We start from the raw sequence: 25,564 nt of genomic DNA, 5'->3' as shown, positions 1-25,564 counted from the left end.
CATTTCTGGAGGAGAGGTCTAATAAGAAACAATTTCCTGGCCCTTACCCATACTGGGTTTATAACACATGTCCAACTCCTTGAAAATCACAAGGGGTAGTGGGGGTGGGGGAAGAAAACCTCCCCATGTTACAATAGCTTTGGTCAATTTTTCTGTGGTGCCAAAGCCTCAGCCTTTTTTATTTATTTTTGTGGTCACAGCAAGTACTAGTGGGAGGGAAGAATATGAAGCAAAGGGCTTTTATGAAGCTACTGCTACTCGGTAGGCAACTTCTCCCCTCTCTCACAATAACCTACTTACAGACTGTTCCTTCCACTGCAGTCCTGACACCAGAGCTCATTTAAGCCAGCACACGAGTGAAACAACATCTTCATCACAGGTTTTCCTTTGCTAATCTAAGGGTTTGCCTACACCAAGAGGATGAGTCCTCCTTTTAGCATTTAAGGAGGGGGGGAATTAACTCACCATGGAAGTTAACTCTTTGGCAAATTTCTTCTTTCACCTATTGAACTTCCAGGCTGGTTTGGGGAAAGGTGATGTTTAAGCATATGTTCTTACCTGATTAAGTTTCTCAGGAGGAGTTTCATAGCCTATTCATTCAGAAAACCTAGGTGGAATATTTCATTTAGATGGTACAATTTTTTAAAAATACAAGTCAGCAGAAAAAAAATGCAATATGATCTTGTCTTGACAGGATAAAACACATCCTAAGACAGCGTAGGCCTAGTCTCCCCCCCGACTACTTAAATGAACAGAACAATTGTTTATTCTACTGATTACGTATGTCTCTAGGAAACCTCTCCATACTTAGAAAATACTTAGCATCTGCTCTTCATTACCACTGTTGATTTTTTTCTTCAAGATCAAAGATTTCACTGCCTCAAGACAGTAAGCATGCCTGTATTTTCTTAGCAATTCTTCTGATTTTGCTATTGTATCCAAATCAGTATGCAGAGATATTTACATTAACTATTATAATCTAAAATCTAGGAACAGGCAGAACCATAGCAGCTTATTCTGCAGCAAGTGCCCTGATGCGTATGCTGTCAACCCATAAATCTGGTCTGAATTTTAAACAGACATGCAGAAGTGCCCCATGACTACAAGCCACTTGTGTGATGCACTAAGAACAAGATAATGAACTCCTCCCACATGAGAATTAATTTGTGTTCCCACTCAAGTAGGTAACTGACCTACTTAAATGTAAAATACAGTAATTCAGAGTGCTTCTTCAGAGACCTTAATGGTCTGAGAAAACACTTAGATTCAGTCTCAAATGTTTAGAGAAGTTATACTGACCGAGTAGTCAGCAAACCCGATGTGTTTTTAGAAATCAAATCCTCGAAGAGCAGCAACTTAGCTGCAATGCAGGAAAGGCTGTCAAGCAAACTGCAGTTATAGCAAAAAAAACCAACCCTAGATTTTGAAGAATCACTTAATAAATACATTGGTGAAAAACATTAAATGGTAAGAATACATACATGCATGCAATTTCAACAAAAAGGCCTGAATAATTTGGATAGTGTTTTGCTTCAGTATCATGAAACTTGAAGTGAAAGGTAATGTAAGTTCACTATTTATGGCCTCCAGATTAAGTCTAAATATTATGTTTCCTTTCTTATTTTGCTGAAACAATTTTGTTTGGAAATATGCACTGGTACAACAGCGTACACAAAAGACAGACACGTATCTATATATACAATTTTCTTTTATTAACAAGGTATGTCAGTACTGAACAAGGCAACTGGCAAATACAAGGACTGGACATATACATGAAAATTTTACAACTTGACAAAAAATTGGCATATGACTTATATACAGAGGCGATTAATAAAGGTTACAACTCTACTGTATTTGATTAAACACAGTCCTATGCACTTACATTATGAAAATATGAAGTTGATCATATAGAGGTCAAGTTCTGGCATCTAAAAATAATGACGATTTAAAAACTTCAAAACCTATGTCATCCATTTTACGTAACATCACTACAGCTTTTCCTACTACCATATACATAAAAGATTATCAAAAATATATTGATGGGTCTATCGCTAATCATGAATGTTTATATTTACATTAAGTTAGTAAATTCTTCACCAAATACTTTATATACAAAACTCAATTTGCGCTTTGTGAAAGAGTCATTAAAAAGTTAAAAACCATAGAAATGCCAGTTAGAAATAATGCATTCCAAAAATTGGACTTGTTTACAACAACTGAGAACAACTGAAAATAATTTATGAAAAAGTATGTCATTTTAGTACAGGTACTCTCACAACACTTTAGTTCCAATAAAGAGTAGCAGGAATTTTGTCCTTTGTGTTGAGTAGTTATCTTCTCTTCCAATAACGCTGCAAGAAAACAGAAAAAATTATCCTTAAGCAGTTTGTTGTGAGTCTTCAAAGAAGGGAGAAATAATTCAAGGGACCAATATTCTTTCTCCCCATCTCAGTGCAGGAAGCCCTGTCCCCACTTGTACTGGCCCAATTACTCAGAATTCTTATTTCTTACACTCCTTAGAGGCCAAAAGGGGAAGAAAAAAAAAAAAGGAAAAAAGAAAATAGAGAAACCCAACATCCTCTGTACTTTAGTGCTATTCAGAAGGTGCACATCCTTTTGCTAGCAGCGTTTTTGAGTATGATCTTGGCTGATTTTTCTATTTGACTACAATGCTTTTGCAGCATGCTTTGAACACCCCTAATAAAATCAGTCTTCTCCGCCAAACTAGAAACCCCTCCAACCTGTCTCTCAATTGAAAAAGAGCTTAGACAGGAACCAGACGTTCACTCTGCAGGCGCTTCTACACAGACACGAACGAGCACCTAAGGAATTCTGTAATACAAAACATGGATGCTGAATGAATCTACACATACTAAGAAGTAGATGGCTACTGAAACATGGACTTCCTGGAATTCTGTTCCACTCAGGCCCATCCGAGTACCAGAAATCAGCCTGAGAACACAGAAGCACAGCTTACAGGGCTTCCAGTATATGAGAAAATAGCAGATGGATCAGTCACTAAGGTCTCGGCTCCCTTCCTCAAGTGACAGGCATTCTGGAAGCAATGCCGTGGTTCTTCACTGAATCAAATAAGTACAACACAATTGTTCAAAAAGCACCACAATAACTGTGTCAAAGCGCTGACACCACATAACAAGCAAAAGTATATCTTGCTGTCAAATCCAGATGAAGTGGATTGAATTTCTCTTTTTATCTCTAGAGATGCTGAATGCATCTTCTATACTTGCTGTATGGAATCCCTATCTTCCAATTCCAAAGGCTTTCCACGTGCTATTATTTTGCCTGTGTGCTATTCTTACTTGTTCTTCCAACTCTATAATGATCAACTCGTAACTTTTTTTTTGTGAAATAAGGATGGCATGACCTCTCAATCACCTTTAATCTATGCAGCCACACTCCTAGTCTTGAAGTCTTGTCCCCTCTTGTTTCAGACAGCCCTCCATTCTTTGGCCTTCCGCCTAAGTAATTATTCTTTAACTTGTCTTTCAGGTCATCTTCCTTATTCCTCTCAAATCAATCTCATTGGGGGAAGGGGTGTAACATTTTTTGCCTTCTTTTTGCTCTATCCTGTTCCTAATGTAACTTTATCCAAAACACAAAATCCAGTTATCTTCTGTGTTGATTTCACACCAATCAAACTCTTTCTCCAATTCACTGCTTCTCTCCACACATTTTCACATCTGTTGTTCACGTATATCTATGTACCAATGCCGCCTCCTCCTCCAAATTCAAGTACTTTTCACCACATCTTTTCTTGCAAACTTTGGCAATCTAAGCATCCTGTCTAGGTTACAGGCCAATGACAAATGCTCAAGTCTTCAAATCTTTCTTGTCCCTACATCTTTGCATGCAATAACTACATCAGCATTTTGCAGGTTTTCTGCAGTCTCTCTCTAAAATGTGTTCTGCTTACTCCACTTGCATGTCTAAGGCTCTAATCCAGACCCTGAGTCTTTCCAATTAAGGTGTGTTAGTCTTCTGATTCAGGTCACCACACATTCACAGAAAATGCTGCCGACAACTTAAGGTGAGATGCAGGAGCAGAGAGTAGCTGAAGCTACATAAGCAGCTCTACTAATGTATATGAAACCACGGTTTATCTGTCTCTCTTTCATTATCACCTCGGTCTGTGTCTGATAATCTTTGGTCAGGTTCTATTTTTATAACTACTTCGTATCTCATGTTTCATAAACTCTCTAGAGCCAGGATTTTGTATTGTTTGCACAGTACCTGGAGCTGAAATATTTACAGGAATAATTTTGGATCCTTTGCATAGCAGTGATGTAAGTGTTATCATAGATGCAAAACCTGTACAGGAATTTACTTATCAACAGGATAACTTTAAGGTGTCTCAGATCTTACCAGTTTAATTTGTGCTCTGTCGCTGGACTTTTGGTCCAACGCTCTGAGTTTCTTCTTCTGGATTTGGGCGCTTCCCTGCACTAATGCCAGTGTCAAGGGCCGTTCTTCCTGATAATTTAAAACCAGTATTTACATTAAGACGCTATTGCACCTTCATATATTCAGGAAAAGCATTTTGGTTTTTTGTCGTTCTTTAAATTACCTGATTGCAATAACTGTGATTGCTGATTGTCTCCATGAGCATAGTGTAAGATACTACTTGCTTGACAGTAACCTGTTCAGATACAGTAGATATTTATTATAATGAATAGAATTTAGAACTGCAAGCAAGTGTGCAATTACATTCTTTACAACAAAAAGGAGCCCATCGATTTATTCTCCATCAAGAAAAATCCTGCCAGAAAACATCCTGAATGCAGAAGAATTCTTATGCAAAAGAAAGCCTTGTGGCAGTCTACAGCAGTTAAATACATATGCACCGTGAACAATATTAAGTGCATACATATTTACGCATTATATTTGCAACAAGCAGAATATTTATATATCCAAACGCTTTAATTCTAAGTTGTTATAAATTTTAGCATTTATTCTGCCAAGTCTCCTCATCCTTTTTGTTATTGTTATAGTAATACTAGCAAATCCTTAGCATAACTAAGCTGTGAAAAATAAACAAACACACCCACATATGCAAGTAACTTCAAGATGCAGACTATTTTCTGGTTCACATAAACTGTCCACTGGCAACCTTGACACTGAGCGCTCTGCATAAATAGTGCAAATTAGCAAAAGCAGTTGCAAGGTTTCTTATTCTGAGCAGTTCTGCTGTTCTGGTTATATTCTGAATGCTTAAAGAAAACACAGATTACCGTCTTTCATCATCAGTAAACACACAACCTCTGTTAAGACTGCAAAGAGAGAAACAGTTGTGCTAAATTTGATTGCAACGTTGATCACAAACCACAGCTTAAGTTTCTGTATAAAGTAAGTAACAAAAATTTGCCTCCACAATATGAGAATATCCAGACAAAACTCTGGAAATTTATTACATACGGAAAGAGTGGTAGTGAAATCAGGTAAAAGATAAAATGCAAATTTTGCTATCAGATACACAAAGTGAGCTTCTTTCAGTATCCTTCATTTGAAGTAACCCAAGGTAATGCTTATTAATTTTTGTTCAGTCACACCTGTGGTCCCTCACACTCCAAACATACAAATACTGTTCCAGATAAGCATTTTAGAGATAAAAGTGACAAGACAAGCAAGTTCTCTCTAAGAAATAATTTTTATGTTTCAAGAACAGAAACAAGGCAAATTCAAGTCATCGACAGCTGCTGTCACCAAAAAGCTATCAGCATTTTTTTGATGTTTTGTCTGTTTTTCCATAGTTGCAAGGATTTGGAGATCTTCTACAGACAGGCGCTGCCATAATACCTTGCTGCTGAATTCCACTTGCTCCTGTATGAGAGTCCCCCAGGGCACATGGCTGAACAACTGTATGACCATCACCAGTTCCCAACTGAGCTCCTGGAGAGGCAGGAAAGAGGCTTAAACGTAACAGAAGATACAATTCCAGTTCTGGAATTTTCAATGTTGGGGTTTTTCCCCTCTTCAAGAGGTAGACTTTGATTGTGGGTTTGTTTTTTTTTTTTTAAACCACCTCACAAGAGGTCCAAAGCTCTACTGCTCTCGCCTTTCCAAATTCACGCTTGCAAATTCAGATAAATACACAGTAACCTCATACAAAATGGGTAGGTTTCTGATGCAAAAAGTGTAAGTACATATATACATTTCAGTAGATATGTATACACTTTAAGGAGAAAAGAGAGCACAATTTTTTTAAACTAAACCCTTCTTGTCTTCTATATCTCTGGATTGAAAAATAAAAGCTCAAGCATCCAGCTTTAAGGAGTCTAGACTTTAATTCTTTGTACTGGCTGCAAGCAATAAGGTCCATCTTCCTCCGCAATCTGCTTCTAACCTTGATTAAAGCCTAAGGAGAACACAAAGCCAGTAAATTTCCAGATCTGCTGTATCCTTTTACAATGAGAAATCCAAGGTGTACATAGTATTCAAGATGTTGATGCACCATGGATTTATCCAATGTTATTACTGCTTTGTGGTGTTTTTTTTTTTATAGTAACTAGTTAACAATGGTCTTTGTATGTTACAAATGTTAACAGTTTGAAGTAATTTTCAAAATTGTATGATAAATTCTATATTAAGTTCTTTCAGACACTGTGCACTATATTGTTGTTGATGTAATGGTAGAATTAAATTCCAGTAAGCAATCTAGAGCTAGCATTAGAAAACTTCACAAATTAACAGTTCTGACTTGAAAATTCACAAATCGCTCCTTATTACAAATATCAGGATGTTTGCAGACTTCTAGAAGAAAATCACATTCACATGCTTTTAAAAAAAAAAAAAAATCAAACCATTTGATACATGCTAGTAAGTAATTTTCAGGAAGAAAATAACAGATAAAATTCTTACAAATGCTACCAAACTTAGTGAATACATTTGAAAACGTTTGTGATTTGCACCTAACACTGTCTTGTGAAAACAGCTTTCTTATAATACGTAATGCCAAGAAGTTTGTGCTGTTCAGTTCCAATAATTCTATGTACTGAAAGAATTTGACTGACCTCCTGTACTACCACAACCAGAAATGCTTTCTCCTGGTGAATAGCCCATTAGGCCACCATTTCCATTTCCATTTGGATTAGAAGGCACTGTTGCAAGAAGACCTAAGCAATGAAATAAAATATATAGCCATAAAGACAGACATTAAAAAAGATATTAAGCATAGCATCCTTTTTTCCTTATGATAACCAAGTCTCCACCCTCACCCTGACTGGTTTACTTTTATAACAGGAGAACATCTCTCTATCTTGCTTATTTCTGGGATCTTGCCAAGTAATTTTAGTTCAATTACTTAACAGCCATTTTCTACATAATATTCTGCATAACTTTTCCCATATTCATTAGTTACACATTTTCGCTCTGTTGTGTTGAAGTGCAACACATCCTGATTCAATATCCAATATCTGAACATACTGAGTGCTTACACCTTCTTGAGCAATACAGGTTCATGTGGTTTACCTCTTGGACGAAAGAGGACAGTCTTTCCTAACTAGGAAGAATGCTACCAGAGATTGCACTGGTCTCTATTTGAGCAACAGCATTTACAAATGGAAATACAGTATGGCTGAAGTTATGAACCACATTAATTTTCTAATGACTGGTATTAAAATCTACCTGTACCAGAATATCAGAATGCACAGAAGACCCAGTTTAACCAAAAAACTTCCAGAAACCCACAGAAAAATATTTCCAGGTAAGATCTGGAAAGAGGCACTCCACTCAAGCTCTTTTTTCCCCTTTCTTGATTACATCTAATATTTTCATTTATTTGGATATACAACCCTGGTCACCACACTGAGCTCACACCTGATTACCATTGCTATGGGACAAAATTATTAACTGCTACAAGGTGAGGGAAGTTTTCAAAGAAATAAAGCCAATAGCCTGTAACCATACCCAGTCCTCTGTATCGTGAAAGCTGCTGGTAGATTTGTTTCATCCTCTCGATATTCAGACGGCTTGCCTCTGCATGATTTACCATTGGTTTGGGATAATTAACTCCTATAATACATTTTGCAGCCTTTTGGACACTCTCTGGGGCATTCCAAGGATCATAGATGTATTTTGCAGGGAAACCTCTAAGTACTGGCAAATAACGTCTTAAAAAAAAGAGAAAGGTCATTTGAAGTATAAAGCCACTTGGCAGTTTAAGCAAAATCCATGAATCGCTGCAATTTCTGGACTGTGAGTTACCTGATATAATCCCCATTTGGGTCGGTTCTTCTGCCAAAACCCACTGGACAGTAGCAGTGAAAAAACTGCTGAAAGAAGGAACTACACGACAGCCACATCCAGCTTCCAGCATTCACACTCCAGTCTGCATCAAGTAAGAGCTCCTCAAAGACCTTAAGGAATCAGAGCAACAAGTTACACGGCACACCTTTGAGACACCTGGTTTTCCAGGATTGTTCTGTTTCTGATTTCAGCAGAGGAAACACATCTCTTCAGCGCAGCAACGCTCTTATCTGGCAACATCCACAGGATGCTTAGCACACAATTGCAAATACTTACCTAAATGACAAACTCAGGAACAAGTGTGATAGCCTGTTTGGCTTTTACCCTGTAAAAAAGCCTTGCAGACATCTCAAAGCTACAACCAAAAAGTAACATACTTGCATAAACACATCCTTAAAAAAATACATCCTCAAAGGATGGCTGGAGCCTGACTTCTTGCAAGTGGCATTTGTTGATTTCAGAAAAGCTGCTTCATCATATTACAACTGAGTAAGCTTCTCAAACTTCCAGAAGACAGGGAACATACAAAGCACATTTCAAACTCAAACTGTCAGTCTGAATACCTCAACTTGTGCAGCACCTTTCACTATGCAAGGAGTCCCAGGAGTAGAATTCAAGAGTTTCAGGGTAGCACAAACATTCAGAAGTTGTATTCTTGAAGGCCAATAGTTAATCTAGTAAGTCACTGTTTTGAGGATGCACACTGAAACTCCTGGAGGTATATGAACCACCAAGCATGATGAAGAATGGTGGGACAGGTAACTAACTTTGGTCTGAAGACAAAAAAAGTCTTCTCTGGTAATTGCTACCCCTATTATATTAAACATAACTCATGAGGAAGTTGAAGATGTATGAGGGTTTTACTTTAAATCTGGAGCTCAATAGCTGTGAAACATTCATGCTTCCAGCATTGTTTTTTTAATTATTAACACAGACAATACCAACTTGTATAAAAAGAAGTTTCTCTGCTCAGTCAGATCACTAGCAATACAGGCTAACAAGAAATAAAGAGAAGCCTTATTCTTTGAAGGAGAACATTCAAGTACCTTTTATAATGAGTGCACTGAGAAGTAGTTTTTAAAACAAGATACTTATTAAATAGGGATTTTTGCAAGTTCTGATTTTCCTTTCAGACTTGTATTGTCTCCGAATGTTCCAGATAAACCATCATCTTTCTTCACACTTAGACACTAAAACTTAGCATCTTACTCCTGCCACCCAACTTCAACTAATGTTATTCCACTATAAAGTTTAATAAGGTAATACCATTAAACAAGGTTCTCTTTCTCTCTACATATATTCAATAAGATATTCATTCCACAGTATACACTGAATAAGTGTTACAGAAGTATCTTTGTCTAAATATCTGCAACTATTTGGAAAAAAAAGTTTGTTTTGAAAAAGTAAGACTTATCTTAAAGCATTTTAAAAAAACCATTTTAAATAGAAAGTTACTAATAGTGTAACACGATCTTTAGAAGAATATTAAGTGTCAGCACACAACTCTTCCACTAGATGCTGCCATGTAATAAGACTTCGGAAATAACATCGCTATGGAACACCACGTTACCTATGCTAGCTACGGACATGTGAATTCAACATCCTTCCACTGCACAAGTCTGAGCCCTCCATGTATTTGCATTATTTCAGAAGGACAAGTTGATGCTTATCTAATACACAGCTTTGTCATTTGGCTGAGTTACCTAAGTATGTGCATCTTCAGTGTCTTTATGAAATGCAAAAGGAAAATTCCTAAAGCAGCTTATGTTGTTGTGTAACCAAGGCAGTCGTTTTTTTGTTTTGTTTTGTGTTTTTTTTTTTTTTAAATTGAAGGAGTTTGCTTACAACTGATTTGTTAAGAAAGGCGAAATTCCATAAGATTATATACATATGTAAATACGAGGTCGTAATCCTGATTGAAAGTAAACCCTTTTTTTATATGTCAAAAATAAAGTATTTTTAATAAATTATCATTGCTCAGTAAAAGATGTGCTACCCTTCTAAAAATGTAAAACTGATTCAAAGGCTGAGATTAAATTATTCTGTTCTTTTCTTTGAAAAACTGACATTTCTAATTTGAACTTCAGCATCTCTTGGATACTTGCATAGAAATTTATTGCACTGAAACTTCAGTCAAATCATGTTACCCATACTCCTAACATTGGGCAAAGGGACAGAGATTGCTGAAAGGACATTCTCAGCTTTTAGTTTTCTCCCTTTAATTCCCATGGTGCTTTCCCTTTGCAGAGAAGCAGATGCAAGATATGAACAGAAACTGTTCACACAGTAGGACTGGAAAAAAAATTTCAAATACAATAGTAATCCATGTTTGTTTGCCCAGATTTAGGAAGAAAACTCAAATTTAAAAGAATTGTAGACCTGTTCTGACTGCAAGAAACACGAATATTCCAGTAAAAGGGAGCATTCAACGGGCAAATCTTCAGCACCACTGGTTTATCAGAACCGATTTAATTTTGGCCACAGTTTAAAGTTTAGAATTCAACTTACACCATGCAGTAACAACAATTGTAGAACTACTTCTAGAACTACTACCTGAAACTTTAACAGAGACTTTAAGAAATTCAAGATTAAGAAACAATACCTTCATTCCTTCTTCCCAGCTAATCCAGAGGTCACCTCGAGTCAAAAAGCATGCTACAGCATGCCGGGCTAAATGGTGAATCCAACCTTCTTGACGAAGCTGTGTCATAATCGCATCAATCCAAGGAAAACCTGTCCTGCCTTCTGCCCACTTGGCCAAAGCCTCAGGATTTTTATCCCATGGAATTTGAACACAGATAGGATTCCCCTCCATTTTATCAAACCGTGGATTGTTAGTCGCTGCTGTGTAGAAAAACTCACGCCATAACAGCTGGCCATAGAGGGAGAGGGGAGGGGAGCTGTTCTTTTTTACCTGAAGATCATCATTAAAGGAAAAATTTTATTAGCAAAAGTAGGGAAAAAAAATCATGGCATCTAAGAATATGTAGCTGACTACATAGAAATCATACCTTTTTGTACAGATCCGTTAACTTGAAATAAAAGAGACGACAGGACAAACAGCCAAAGCGGAGGTAGGGACTAAGCCCTGTAGGGCTTGCCAGAAGGGAATTTGCATTCATTCGTGGTCTTTCAAAGTTTGCTACCCAAGCCTGAAAAAAACCCAAAAACAAAACACACATCACGCCACACAGCAATATCAGACTACAGACTAGGTAGCAACTTGTAAACATAAAGGAAGCAATCACGCACTGTCTATAACTGAATCCAGGCACTGGACAAATGATCATATTACCTACAATATCTAGGGGTTCCTCTTGAATCGACGGAAACTCTAGAAGGTAATTCATCTCAATGCAGAAGGCATAAAGTATCTTCCAGAACTACCTATCCCTTTCTTTTAAATACAGAGGAAACCTGGAGAACTAGCAATACATTTGCTTTTAGAGGAATTCCCCTTCAAAGTTATAAAAACAGCATTTCAAGTAAAATTATCTCCAAATAAAAAATTATTCAATTTTTTCAGTAGAAAATAGTATAACAGACTTTCTCTAGAATTCAGATTAGAGGACAACCTGCTATCACCTTTTAAAACTAAGAAACAGCAACTTGGTTTATATTGTTATATTGAGGCCTTGAGTTCAAGTTTGTGGTTTTGATTATTTTTAAAATGACTTGCCAATTCCTTTTACATTCCATTGCAAAGAGCAACTGCCTTTCCCAGATATGTCACGCTTGCAATGATTTGAAATATACCTTTCTTTCCAAATGTCTTTCCAATCGTGTGAGAGCTTCTGTTTCTCCCCCTGGCCATACTGCAGAAGGCAAACCGTCTGTGTCAAAACCTGAAAACCAAATTGAAACAAGGAAATTCCTTGATTGCTTCTACTGTAGGGCAACAAAATTCTACCGTATTGACACTTGACTACATTTTATTATATCTTGATAATAACTATAAATCGGACACATGGCAAAGTACAAGTTTTAAAACAGTATGCAACCAAGTCTTACCAAAGCACATTCAATACCTTTAACTTGCAGCAAATTCCAGTTTACTTTTACATTTACATTAATTTACATTACAAGTTTTACATGCTGAATGGTCTTACTTCAATTCCACTTCTGTTTTTTGCACAAAGTGACCTTTCTATCATTTTTCAAATTATTTTCAAGTTCTCAGTTCTGTAATATGTGGGTTACCCCAAAACCACATTATTTTTTTTTTTTATTACTACTGAGAAGCATTAATTGCTATTGTAATTTACAGAATGTCTAAAAACTTATTCCATCGAGATAAAAGCATGAGAGCTATCTTCAGAACATTCCTAGGTTTCATTGACCTTGACTTAAACAACAGATAGGGATTGTTGTCAATTTGACAATAAACACATACTTTAGCTGAAGAAGAAAGATGAGAAGAAAGTAAGATTTCTTCCACAGCCCCCCACTCCCCCAAGATCGTTCACCAGGTGCATGAGATAACATGTCTGCCTATCATTTAGCCACTGTATAGTGAGATTTTCTCATCTTAAAAAGGCTTTAAAAGCAAGGTCTGTTGTATGAGAGTTCAAATGGATGAGACAGAGCTGCCAGAGCTTAGCCAACATCTGTCTAGACCCTTTTGTTAGCAATTCGGAGGTCATACCACATTTGCTTGTATTTTGGGGGGGGGGGGGGGTAATGACAGGAAACAGATTGGGGGAGTGTGGATTGACAGGAAAATAGCTTGATAGTTTGTTAAAATTAAGTTTACAGAAACATAAGACTTTAAGAAACTCCTAAAATAATTCTTTGCCTTATTATCTTTGTCTTGCAATGCAAGACAAGAGGGTTTTGTTAATTAACTTCTAAAATGACAGATTAATGACCTGAAGCACAAAGATACCAAAGGCATTTAATATAAAATGACGTATCAGAGACTATTAGTAGCTTAGTGATTATTTGGTACCATGGGAAAATGGTTATGCTGTATTATAAGAAGCCAAACAGTTCCTAGTGTAGGTTGATCTATCTGACCTCCCATTTAAAAGAACACAACTAAAATTTACAGAGTTGACATAATTTTGTTCTGTCTGTATGTCATAATTGACATCAGTTTAACAATTAACCATAAGTAGAACCTGTCACGGTTATTTTAAGTATGCTTTTAGTGGTAGATCTTACTTGTTTCCCAAACTGAAAGCAATCTCAGAACATACCTAGCTCTTCAAGTGATGGGACACCGTATTTCTCATCATGGTCATCAGAAACTGGAGTAGTACATTTTTCCATTACTTCTGGGGTTATAGTCTCCACTGGCATCTCCAATGGTTCCATTCTACTAATCAGGGTCTGGAATCGCTTGTAAGTAAGAGGCGGCTGTCCTCCATTTAATTCTATTATTCTGGATTTAAAAAAAAAAAAAAGGAAAAAAGAAAAGTATGTCAGAAAATAGTATAACAATTATTTTTTAATAGAACACACACACCTATACTTCTGTGTGTGTATCTTCTTACCTGCCTCTAGCATGTTATATAAAAATCACAGATACACATGGTAATCCAGATAGTTTGAACTGTAATTCTACCACCCTTTTTCCCCCACTAGGGAGACATGTAAGTTAACTGTTTATAACGTTCCTGGGTTGAGGAAAGTCCCTCAAGAACAAGTAATGAATATGGACAGCTCAAGGCAAAGAAAAATAGACCTGCAAAGCAGACGAGAGACCATAGCTACATGAAGATACATCCACCTACTAGACTATGCTATTTGCATAAACCCCCCTCATTTTTCTGTTCTGGTATTGAGAACAGTAGTCAATATTAAAACTGTCAATATTACAATATTACAACTGTCTTAATATAGCGAAAAATTAAGGTGTAGCTTATACATAATGACTGTTGTAAAAACACAGTGTTTCCGTATTTTGCATTGTCACCTTAAAATACTAAATATCTTGGAAATAGGAAAACTTCAAATAAATAATTTACAAAGTGGTAGATGGAACCAACTATTCATCTTTCATTTGAGGGAGGGGGAAGTGCTTGGGCAGGGACAGAAAAAAAATGTATTTTCAATTCAGAGTTAAAAAAACAGGTATTGGTTTCAAAATAGTAAATAATTAACTTTTCCTTTCCTCCCATACGTCTAGCTGCCTCCCATACATTGGCTTGTAACTGAACAAAACAGGCATCTACCACAATAAATTACTCAATTATAAGAGAAGCCTACCATACTTTTGACTAGTTTGCAGATTATGTTTCTATAATAGGGAGCTAATACTAATCCACTTAAATAGACCTGTAGAAAAATATAAACAAAGACATTAAGGCAACACAGGGATATCAAACAATCCCCAATTACTTATTGGAAACATAAAACAAATGTGTAGTCTTCCTAACTATCTATGCAGAGCACTTTAAAGTAGCACACAGTATCTAATCACATACTACATAAGATTCATAATTTAATTTTTTTTTTAAATCATAGGTAATGGTAACTCACTTGTCTAGGTCATATAATGTATGGGAAATTCGAACAATGACCTCCACTCCAGCTTCACTAGCCAGCTTCTTAATCGCTGCATCTCTTTCCTTCCCAAATGGTTCAGAATCATATTCAATAGAAAGTTTTGCAATATTCCATTCCTGCAAAACAAAATAATAATGTAGTCCTTCAGCAACACAGCTGCTTGATGCAGGGTCGGGGAAAGGAGAACGGGAAGGACAGGGACAAGATGGAACACCAGCTATTACCTGCAGATAGTTGTCAAGAGAAACACAAAGGCCCAAAATACATTTAGACACCCAGACTCACAAAAATTAAGTCCAACATTTGTCATCAGATCAGGCATAAATATAGCCTCTGTCCCATTACTGTGGGTGCACACAGTAGTGGGACAACTTCTGCGCAAATTTTGAAAAATCAGCTCTGACTTTAGTATCCATATACGTTAAGAGGCACAAAAGGAGGGAAAGATGGCAGAGGCTGTCTTCTGGACATTGATCAGCAGCAGTATCTTGCTCTGCAGAAAGGATTTTTCACATATGCCTGTCAACTTTAACAGCAGAACTGAACTGGGTAGGGGTGGGGGGGCAGCAGCATGGCAGGGAGGGCACAAAATACCCCTTCCAAACCAAACACCACACCCTTTCCTTCCCTTTTCTAAATCCCTACTCCTCACCCACCAAAACAGACAATCTTCAAACTCTCAATTAAAACAAAATATTAAAAAAAAAAAAAAAAAAAAGAGATCTGTCTCCTAAAACAGAGGACGCCTTCAAGTCTAAAGTCTAGTATCCTTTATGCCGCAGATGCTGTTACCAAGGCCAACAGTAACAAATGGGGGAAAAGAAGTGAAGAAAGGGATCAACTAATGGCTAAGACTTCTGCAACAGCAGGAAATTCAAAAGGTGAAGTATGCACAGAATGATCCTAGAAAGCCACCCTGCCAGTCAAACTCAGAAATACCCTTCTAATCCCCCAGCATCTTAATCAGTTGATTTAAATACAGCAGCCAGACTCTTTCAGAGAACTGGATTTACACCAAACAGAAAAGGGGCACTCTACGCTGTTCACCTAGGGTGCTGTTTCACTTCTGAACGCTAGCTCTCTCCTAGATAAAGCCCAGGTACAACCCTGAGGATAGGCAATGGCAAGGAGTGCTTGCTCTTTGAAAGAAGGCTTGGCTCCGTCCATCATTAAGCATGCCAAGACTGACCCAGCAGGCTCTGAATCCTCAAGCAATCTCCTACACCCTCATAGAACATTCATTTCCCATTTCATAATGTCAGCCAGTGGCTTTACAAGTTGCAGCTGATATTTTTCTAAATCTTTATTTCCTCTGGCATATTGAAAAGAAAACCACAAAAAACATGTCCAAGATCCAGAGCCACATCCCCAGGGGAGCCAAGGAACTCCAAGACAAGTGGTACGTGATGTGAATACACCCAGATCACATCAGCACGAGCTAGGCACTTAGAAGAAGCATGGACACACATCACTTTTCACATACTGCTGGATGCTTTTAGCAGCACTGATGCATTTAAAGAATTAGAAATTGTTCCAACTCTATTTTCTTTATCAAGCCAGTCCCAAAGAGCTAGAGATACAGAGCAGACCAGGACAAACTGAAGAGAATTGAAGCAAGAACCAACCAAAACGTGACTGATTCTAGTTAACCAACAGGCACCAAGTCAGTGCCTGCTATTACTGGAAGCTGCATCTCTGCAGTCAGATGGAACCACCATCCTCAAGTTACTTAAAAAAAACTGCCAACCAAACAAAAAAAAAACCCAAACAAAGAACTTTGCAAAATTTTGCAAAGACCTGCAAAGTCCACTGGTGAAAATATTCTGTCTCTATGAACTACTCCAGAGGATGACTGCTGCTATGGGCAGCAGGGTTAGCTAGTACTGCTGAAAACGTGACACTGAATTCAGTGTCTTAAGGGAAGCAAAGCTGCTCTGAAGGACTGGAAAGAAGAAAGGAAACAGTCATATATATGTTTTTATGTATATACACACACAAATGAAGGAGCCTAAAGGTCCCTGAGGCCTTTTGCAAGGATAAAAGTAGATCAGTGCTCTGCTTTTTGAAGGAATTGTCATTCAGCTTGTGAAAAGGAGAGCCCTACCAAGAAATAGCTGTGAAACATTCATCTCCAGGTAATCACAGATGCTGGCATCTGTGATAGGGCTCCTGACACAAAGCTCTGCAGAAGTTGTGCTATCTTCCACCATTATTTACTCAAAGTTATCTTCTCCAGCCAAAAACATCTACATGTGTTCTTCAGGGTTAGGATCATCGGTCACCTTTGAGACATTTAATGAGGATGATCTGAAAAGCTTGGTTCAGTGTTATATGCCCTTCACCGCACTGCAAGTGCCTGATGTACAGCTACTGGTCTGACAAAAGAGGCTATGAGATTAATAGTATGAGATAGATGCATGTTCCAGTAGTCTTCAGCCTCTTATTGTTTGAGGATAGAGGATGTCCTGAAAAGCCCCTCAGTGAACTTTTGGTAATTTGAGGAAACAGACAGATGTGAATGTTCTTTTTTTGATTGCTGTACACTGTCTATTTGACAAGTTGTTTTCATTACCTACTCAGCACTAACATTATTCTGAAAACGTGGCACTCCTGTGCTGTTCGGCAGAGAATGATCAGCCTAGCAGCAAGATCCGAAACAGGAATTGTCAAAGTAGCCATTAAAGTATTTAAGAAAACTTGTCACAGGTCACTCAAATCCAGAAGGCAACACCATCTTTGCCCCTATTTAAATGCAATCAAACCAAATTTGGCAGGCAGATATAACAAGTTTTCTTGTTATCTTGTGGGGTTGAAAAGAGCAACTAATGCCACAGTACTCCTGCAGGAAATTCTTCACTGAGGGGAAAATCAAGAGAAGACCAGTCAGAATATCATCCAGTTAGCATTTCACAATTAAAGCACAAGAACGAAGATGAAAGTATTAGTTTTGGGTGGATTTTCACCTTAAAAATCTTGAACAGATGATCTCTTTGGAAAAACAGATATTTATTTCCCCCCTCCCCAGTTTTTCCATCTCAGTCACCTCAATCTAGTCACTCTGTAAAAACTTTTAAAATCAACCTGCGAAGTGTTCATTTTTGTTCTCCTATTATAGTATCATTACCTTAGATACACTCTTATCCACAGAAGACAAATTAATACCAGTAACAATCCCTCATATCTTTAATTTGCTCAACAATAAGATGCTTTCCCACAAAAGCCTTAAACTTCTTTCACTAGAAATTGCTTTTAACCTGCAGTATGCTTTTACCAAGCCTTCTATAGGCAAAAAGCTTATTAAATCACTTTCAATGGCCAAAAAGCAACCACAGCAGATATTTGGCCTAAATAAAACATTGCTGTTACAGGTCTTTGAACCTGGATTCATGTGCACAGAATTATATTTCAGTGTTTCAAAGGGAACCTGGAAAGGAAAATTCAGTAATATACAGTACCTACACTTAGCAAATTATTAGAAGTCAGTTCCATTTCTGGAAAGAGAAACCAAAAACTGTAAAGTCTAAGAGCAACTCAGTTCATTTAGTGATATGCGCATTCGAGGGGAAAACACCCAAATCTAATACAAACAACCTTAATGAGAAACTGCAAGGATAGTTAAGTATTTGCATGGTTAACAACTTGCCCTGAAGTACATAGTACAAAAAATATTCCTAGTTCAAATTAGTTTGTCAGTCATAGTTATGGATAGAAGCAACAACTGTAAGGTGGCATATTACCTTAAAAAGTCTGGGGAAAACATCTGCTGGCTGTCCACGAATAACAAACAAACGTGAATTCAGTTTCCGTAGATTGGCATCCAGATCCTCAAGACATTGAAGAAGGAATCTGCAAGGAATTGTAGAGAAACATTTATTTTCTGAGGTAAACCAGACAATAGAAAAAGGGAACTAAGAGGAACAATCCAACAAAGATTATCAGACCTTCAGTATTTGGTGCATATTTTGGCGATGCGTGCATGTTCACTTCCTAATTACACTTAGCTTGCAGTAGTTCAATACCATATAATATATTCACTAACACATAATTCAGAAAATGAAACTCATTTAAGTTTTCACCTCAACACTATTCATCTCTGGAATGGACTAAAACATACTCAATCCTTAACTAAAACTAGAAATATCTTGTCACTCTAAAGAAAAAAAGCATACCACAGAAAAAAACAGACAATCAGCTGTTGGCATACTCCTACTAAACTTAATCCAAGTCCTTCTTGCAGCACAGCAGCCTGAACTGTTACTAAAACCAGCATACTAGAGGACTACGTGGTCATAAGTATCCCTTAGGCCTTCATTTATAAAAATAACCCTCTATAACAAATGGTTTTATGCATCTTGGCTGTAACCTCACCTGAATTATTTAGTGAGCAAATCAGGAAATAAGGGAAAAAAGTGCAGGGGGGAATACGGTGCTGCAAATCTGCAGGTCTTCAAGAGAAACAGGTAGTTGCACAAAAGGTGAGACAGGTTCACAGGTGCAAAGATCTATTACTGGGTACAGTAACTAAAAAGAACTCCAATGGTGAAAGTTGTTTGGGGGAAGAATTAAAAACAAAAGAAAGGAGAGGAAAATAAAAACTCTCCCTTCCAGCCAGCCAGCAAGATGCTGGGGATCCCCAGATGAGTACCCTTCCCCTGGACTCCTCTCCAGTGTAACAAGTTGTTCCCCACAATATTCTTCCTTGTAGTAATGATATAGTTTTCACCAGGACCTGCTCAAACCCTGTCAGCTGTTCGTACTTACAATGCTGTTGGCACTCAAAGCGCGTGCTGATCAGGGCAGCTGCTGAGTCAGAGCCTGCCGGTCATTAACCTCTGTGCATGCACATTATTGGATCTCCTGCCATAAGCCAAAAGCTACACCCAAAGGCAGGGGGTGGGAAGAGGAGATTCCCACACTGCAGGCCATGATTCCTGAGAGAGCCTGCTGTAACGACGCCGCGTGCAGGCGCAAGGCCACGGGGGTAACACCACTGGAGCAACGGCCCGAGACCAACGCAGGGAAAGCTGTGCCACAGAGGCCCGGAGACGCTGCGCCTGCAGCCTGCGTGGAAGGGTGCTGCACAACGGCAAGTGCCCAGAGCATTACAAAGACAAAGGCACCAAGCAACCAGGTTTACTAAAGTCAGATGTTCATAAAACACCTAGGTTTTTTAAAATGAATCCTAAAAAAATAATCAATTACAATGAAAATGCTACACCTTCTAGGAGGGATACAGCATACATGACCCTGTAAACCTACCAACATTTTTTACATATTGCTAAATCTCTGGAAAATGTAAGTGATGTCTACCTAACATACTATGCCTCCAACTTTTTATAGAAAAAAATTATAAAAATTAATATGTAGAAGGCTGGCTGGAAAATCCCCTAGCTGCTCTTAACGCCAAAAATGCGTGGATCACTTGACCTGAAAGGGTAACAGGAAGCAAACAACTCTGAAACGAAGCCAACATACAAGAATACGACTCCTTGGCTGGCAATTATGCTTAAACACTTAATGATTGGAACTAGCCAAAAATATCTAATTCTCTTCCTCTAAATTATATTTTTAAAAAACCAACAACAAACAAACAGCCACCTCTAAACCTCTGAAGTAGTGAGATCATGAAGGATATTCTGTATCTAAAAAGAAACTTGTGTATACTCAGTTAGAAACCACACAGGAGTAATTTTAAGAATCAGATAGGAATCACATATGCTTCTATCAGAGGGAACTTGGGCCCCACGTTCCCAGGCCAAAGTCATTTCCAGGTGGACTCTCAAAAGTACAGCTTCATTTTATCTTGGGTTTTTTTTTTTTCCTGAAACCTGGAATGACGGACCTTATCACTAATCTTATCCACCTAAATCTTGCTTTCAAAGAGCACGTGCCTTCTCTTACACTTCACAAATTGCTATGAAGACAAACTGCGATAGCATCGCAGATGCCTTTGGAACAGTCCAGGAAAGGTTGGGGTGTTTTTGTTTAGTTGTTTAGTGGGGTTTTGTTGCTGTGGTTGTTTTGATGTGGTTTTTTGGTGGTTTGGGTTTGGTTGGTTTTTTTAAACTTTGTATCACAGAATATAGGGAAAGGGTATGGAGAAAAAAACGGTGACATAAAATGCTCTTAACTATTACAAGTAAAAACCTCTTTCAGGAAGTTGTGAGGGGTTTTTCCTATCTGCATCTCAGTTCCCGCTAATTTCTCAGTCTCTTTTCTTTCTACCTGACTGACCATAACATACGGCTTCTAGTCTGGACTTGGCACAAAATCCTATTCAAGAAGATTACATGCACTGACCCAGTCTCCAATTCACATCCAAGATCCCTAAACTTGCCCTTAATACTGTTTAATCTCTATTTTGTTGGTTCTTAACTATCTCTCACCACACTTCAGGATTTCAGTCTCCATAAAATGCTTTCATGTATTTAACAACAATAATGGTGCAGACTCCAATTGTTCAATGTAGGTAGGAAGGGAGCAGAGTGGCCGGGGACGGACACACACTCCCCCTACCTGAACAGAAACAGAGCAAATGAAAAACAGCCAAACCACAGCTTGAGTTGCAAGACTTACTGAAAGCACACTGTTCAAAAACAATAGACCAAATTAAACCCTAGCAACCCTATGATATCTGTAGTAGCACCAACACAAGAGAATACTGCTTTTGACTTTCAGAACACAGATTCAGTTTACAAGTGGTTACTCAGCGTGCAGCTTATTAAGCATATTTGAATCTTACAGTTGGACCAAATGTGTTTTAACAAGATTTGCTGCAAATAATTAATTGCCTATTTTATTCTCACCAACTATATTTATTCTATACCTCATATAAAGGCATTTTCTCATTAAATTAATAAAATTTGTCAAACATAAAAGCCTTTACACAGATTCATAGAACCATAGAATAGTTCGGGTTGGAAGGGACCTTTAAAGGTCATCCAGTCCAACCTCCCCTGCAACAAGCCTTGCTCAATTAAAAATGAACCTTCTTAAATCACTGATTTTAGATACAAACCCTACCAAGAAGCTTAGTACTTGGATCAGCTAGTTGTCATAACCAGTTTTCACCTCCTCTTTTTCTCATGGGTACCTTTAAAACTTGCAGAAGCAGTGCAACATTTTTGCTGTGTTAAATGCAGGCTAATTAATATCTAGTTTTAGGTATATCCAGATACAAATTGCTCTGAATTTATGGAAGGAAAATTTACAGTTCAGAACTTCTGCATTCATCTGATGTCTTAACAGATGCTCGTGTGAATAGGCCTATGTGAAAGGAAATGTTTTAATTGTCCCAGGGAGATGGTATAACTTCTAATTCTGGCACTTTCTCCAATTTTGGCATGGCATTGTAATGCACTGCATTTATCTCCTGTCCTAGAAAATTACTGTTTCATCTATAACATACACATGCAGGTCAGGGAGGAGTAATGGTGTTCACAACATGCACACCCACACACATATTAAGCATCCTGATAGAAAAATAGTAAAATAATCATTCTTAGCATTCAACACAGTCACATGAATTCTTACAGGATCTGAAAGAGGAGAGATTTTAGTTTCCCAAGATACCATTTTGACTGGTCACACTTGTTTGCAAGTGAAAATAGTTCTGAATTACTCTAACACCATGCAAAGGCACTTGCTGCAGCACAGGAACATGCAGGTGTTTTGCTCAGTACAGATGTTTAAACAAAAGAGCAGTGTTCTAGGACAGACAAGGCAAAATTATTTGAGCTATCTCTCTGAAAAGACACCAAAATGCTTGCAAACACCTTTTCACAGTATAACACAAGTAGAAGGTAAATTAGCATGTGAACTGAAACCAAATATGAGACCTCTAACTCATAAAAAGTAATCTCTTTTCAGTATATGAGCTCTTGAGGCAAAGTTTCTTCATAACAGCTATGAAGTAAGAGCTACTAGGCTTGAACGCTGATCATACTCTACACCAAAGAGTGGCAATTAGGAGCTATTTAAATCTCTCCCTATAGTAACTGGTCATGTTTTTGAGTTTACAATCTAAACCAACTTTTTCCTCTCAAACTAACAGTCAATGGGAAAGCACTTTCTTTTGCACTTTGAATAAATATAAAAAATTACATGACTTCATTAAAAATACACAAAAAGGACGCACAGATACTTATCAGATTAGAGCATCAGCCCAGGTTTCTGCATCTGGTCTTCAACTTCCCTTGGAGAAACCAGAGGAAGGAAAAGTCGACCCTTAATTTCACAGTAGCAAACTGTGTGAGATAAATGCATGACTGAGGTGATGGAGGGAAGCAGAAAATACTTCTTTACTGTAACACAGGGAAGATGCCGATGCAAAGCATACCTGTCTTCAAGCAACATACTTGGAGGGTGTGGGAAAATAAGGGAAGACTGGGGAGGACTGTAAACACACTCAAATGATTTGCAGCTGGCGTGTAGGGAAACACATATATCATACTAATCATTGTTTAGTCCTGTGTGCTTGACAACTAGAACATCTGTGTTTAGACAACATAGGCCTGTGATAGACTCAGGCAACCTATTGAACATGCTTGAGATTCCTGCCCTGCTGTGGGAAAGATCAGAGCACAGTGGCAAACTACACCTGCACGGATCCCTGATATACAGGTGAAAACAGCAGGTTCGGCAATCCTCTAGCAAGGACCAAGCCCCACAGCACCTGCATTCCTGCTTGTGTGCCCCTGCCCGGGTGCTGCTTCAGGGATCCCCTGGTTTAGGGGGTAACGAAAATAAATTTAGACTCTGCATTTCATCCATGGTTTTGTGGTTGTTCCCGCATCCTGCCTGTGTTGGCTCACACAGAGGGCATTACACACATTTTGCTCAGGGTCATCTATGATATTCAGAATTTTCATTAAAGCTTCTGAAAACCACATTCTGTGAGACACACGCACATAAAATCTTAGCTGTTTACTCCCAAGAAACTCCACAATCTTCCCTGATGCCAATCATGCAAAGTCTGCTTGGGGTCTGAAATCTAAACTAGACATTCTGCCCGCCCCCATCTGAAGAGTGAATGCCAAAAACTGGTTTGCGTAATACAGATCATAATTTTTAGCTATGATGCAACTGAAGTAAACCAGTACCATCAAGGCAGAAATTCAAAAAGTTAAATAACTTATTGTTAATAGAGTTAACCATTAATAAAATGAACAAAACTAAGCACTAAATCATGCAGCCTTCCTGGCTCTGCGCTATTAACATGAATGAAGACTTTCTCCAGGGAAGAAGTCAGGAGCAGTCTGTTAAAAATGGTAGCGTTTTTATTTAGGAGGAGACTTGCAAGAAGGATACTTACAGACATACTGTTTAAGGCTACTGTTAAGTCTTGTTTGGGGTTATTTTTAGGAGTAATAAACACCCAGAAACCATAATCACATAGAACCATCCTTGCCAGTATGAAATGAGGACAGTTGCTGGGAATTGAGAGTACTCAAAATGCAATGACTTCTCTTTCAGGTGCCATTCACATCTGAAAATGGTTGTACTAAGCCATTAACAGTCAAGAAACTTCAGCTTCAGGTTTTCTTCTGAACTGATCCAGATTCTGAATTTAGCTGTTAGGCAAGACAGGAGTGCTAGACTGCACAGCCAGTACCACACAAAAACAAGGAATCTAGTCAGGCTTCCTCATTCTGAGGAAGAAGTTTAAAAAGTTGAGTGAAAGAGAACAGTGCTAAAACTTGTTTCATTCTTAAGTTTAATTAGCATTTTTACCTATGACTAGTCAGCTTCCAGCAAACCATCCAAACTGCTGTTTAACAAATCTCTTAAAATACCTTCTATCTACCCACTAGTCCTCATGCCAAGCCATCAGTTACAATCTCTCCAGTGAAAGAAAAGCACCAAACAAGAGACTGAGTTGTTATGGAAATGTGATCACCACCCAGACTTTGTCTATCAGAATTATCTTAAGCAGCCTAATGTCTGCTGGTTTCACTTTCCTATTCAATTTTTCTTTCAACGTTGCTTTCAGATATCCCTCTTATCTTTCAGAGTTAAGTAGAGCTGGATTTAATAAAAAGAAAGAATATTCATACCATATAACATCAACCATATTTTTTTGAGTGTAGTTTACAGCATTAGACCCTGATTATATTAATAAATTATGCAACCTTTATTTCTCTTAATGGGAAGGGGGAGAGAGTGCACCTTTCTTTCATACGTATCTGTTTTTTTTTGCCATATGTTCAGTTATGTCATTACGATAGGCTGGTATCATTTAGGTAAATATATTCCTCATACTAGCTTTTCCAGAAATGACAAGGCAGATAAGAGACACTGAGAAGTATCTCAAATTTGATATAGCTATATACAAATATTTAATATTTTATCAGTATATTTTCCTGTTTGATTGCCAACCAATGTGTCTTAGTGCAAGCAGTATATTCTTATGAAACTATAAGAAGATTAAGCTCAGACAGGATTTAAGTGTTATGTATACTCCACAGCATCCTTTGGCAGCAAGCCACAGTAATATTTTCCTATTACCAAATCAAGGTCACAGAGGCATGCCTTATTATATTACACTGTTTCAGTAAATACCATATACAACTTCCACATCCTAAAAAGGTATACAATAATAAATTTCATAAAGGTGTTATCCTTTAAGCTTATACACAAGAGCAGGGAAAAGTTCACAGTATTCAACTCTAGATACTTCAGAGAGGCGGCTGTGGGAGCTAACTGATCTCCTGCAGGGTTGCTCTAGAGTCAGTGGAGAAAAAAACAGCTTCTTTAGAGTGCAATTCAGGACTTCAGCATCTTTCATAACTTA

At 37.9% G+C, this 25,564-nt stretch overlaps 1 protein-coding gene across 1 annotated transcript in view; it reads right to left on the bottom strand.

The window, feature by feature from the left end:
* Nucleotides 1–1,691: 1,691 nt before the first annotated feature.
* CRY1 (cryptochrome circadian regulator 1) overlaps nt 1,692–25,564 on the bottom strand; it is a 38,207-nt gene continuing 14,334 nt past the window's right edge. Inside the window, exons 2-14 of the mRNA XM_075075599.1 lie at nt 18,510–18,618; nt 14,746–14,888; nt 13,461–13,645; nt 12,019–12,107; nt 11,274–11,414; nt 10,865–11,176; nt 8,221–8,372; nt 7,924–8,126; nt 7,029–7,130; nt 5,815–5,907; nt 4,586–4,657; nt 4,384–4,491; nt 1,692–2,351 (exon numbers count right to left, since the gene is read on the bottom strand). Coding sequence (XP_074931700.1) covers nt 4,388–4,491; nt 4,586–4,657; nt 5,815–5,907; nt 7,029–7,130; nt 7,924–8,126; nt 8,221–8,372; nt 10,865–11,176; nt 11,274–11,414; nt 12,019–12,107; nt 13,461–13,645; nt 14,746–14,888; nt 18,510–18,618 — 1,705 coding nt within the window. The 3' untranslated portion in view covers nt 1,692–2,351; nt 4,384–4,387. The remainder of the gene's footprint in view (nt 2,352–4,383; nt 4,492–4,585; nt 4,658–5,814; nt 5,908–7,028; nt 7,131–7,923; nt 8,127–8,220; nt 8,373–10,864; nt 11,177–11,273; nt 11,415–12,018; nt 12,108–13,460; nt 13,646–14,745; nt 14,889–18,509; nt 18,619–25,564) is intronic.

The sequence above is a fragment of the Phalacrocorax aristotelis genome, chromosome 1 (assembly GCF_949628215.1).
Source record: "Phalacrocorax aristotelis chromosome 1, bGulAri2.1, whole genome shotgun sequence".
Lineage (NCBI taxonomy): Eukaryota > Metazoa > Chordata > Aves > Suliformes > Phalacrocoracidae > Phalacrocorax > Phalacrocorax aristotelis.
The sequence above is the reverse complement of the archived record's forward strand: the minus strand, read 5'-3'. Positions and strand labels throughout refer to the sequence as shown.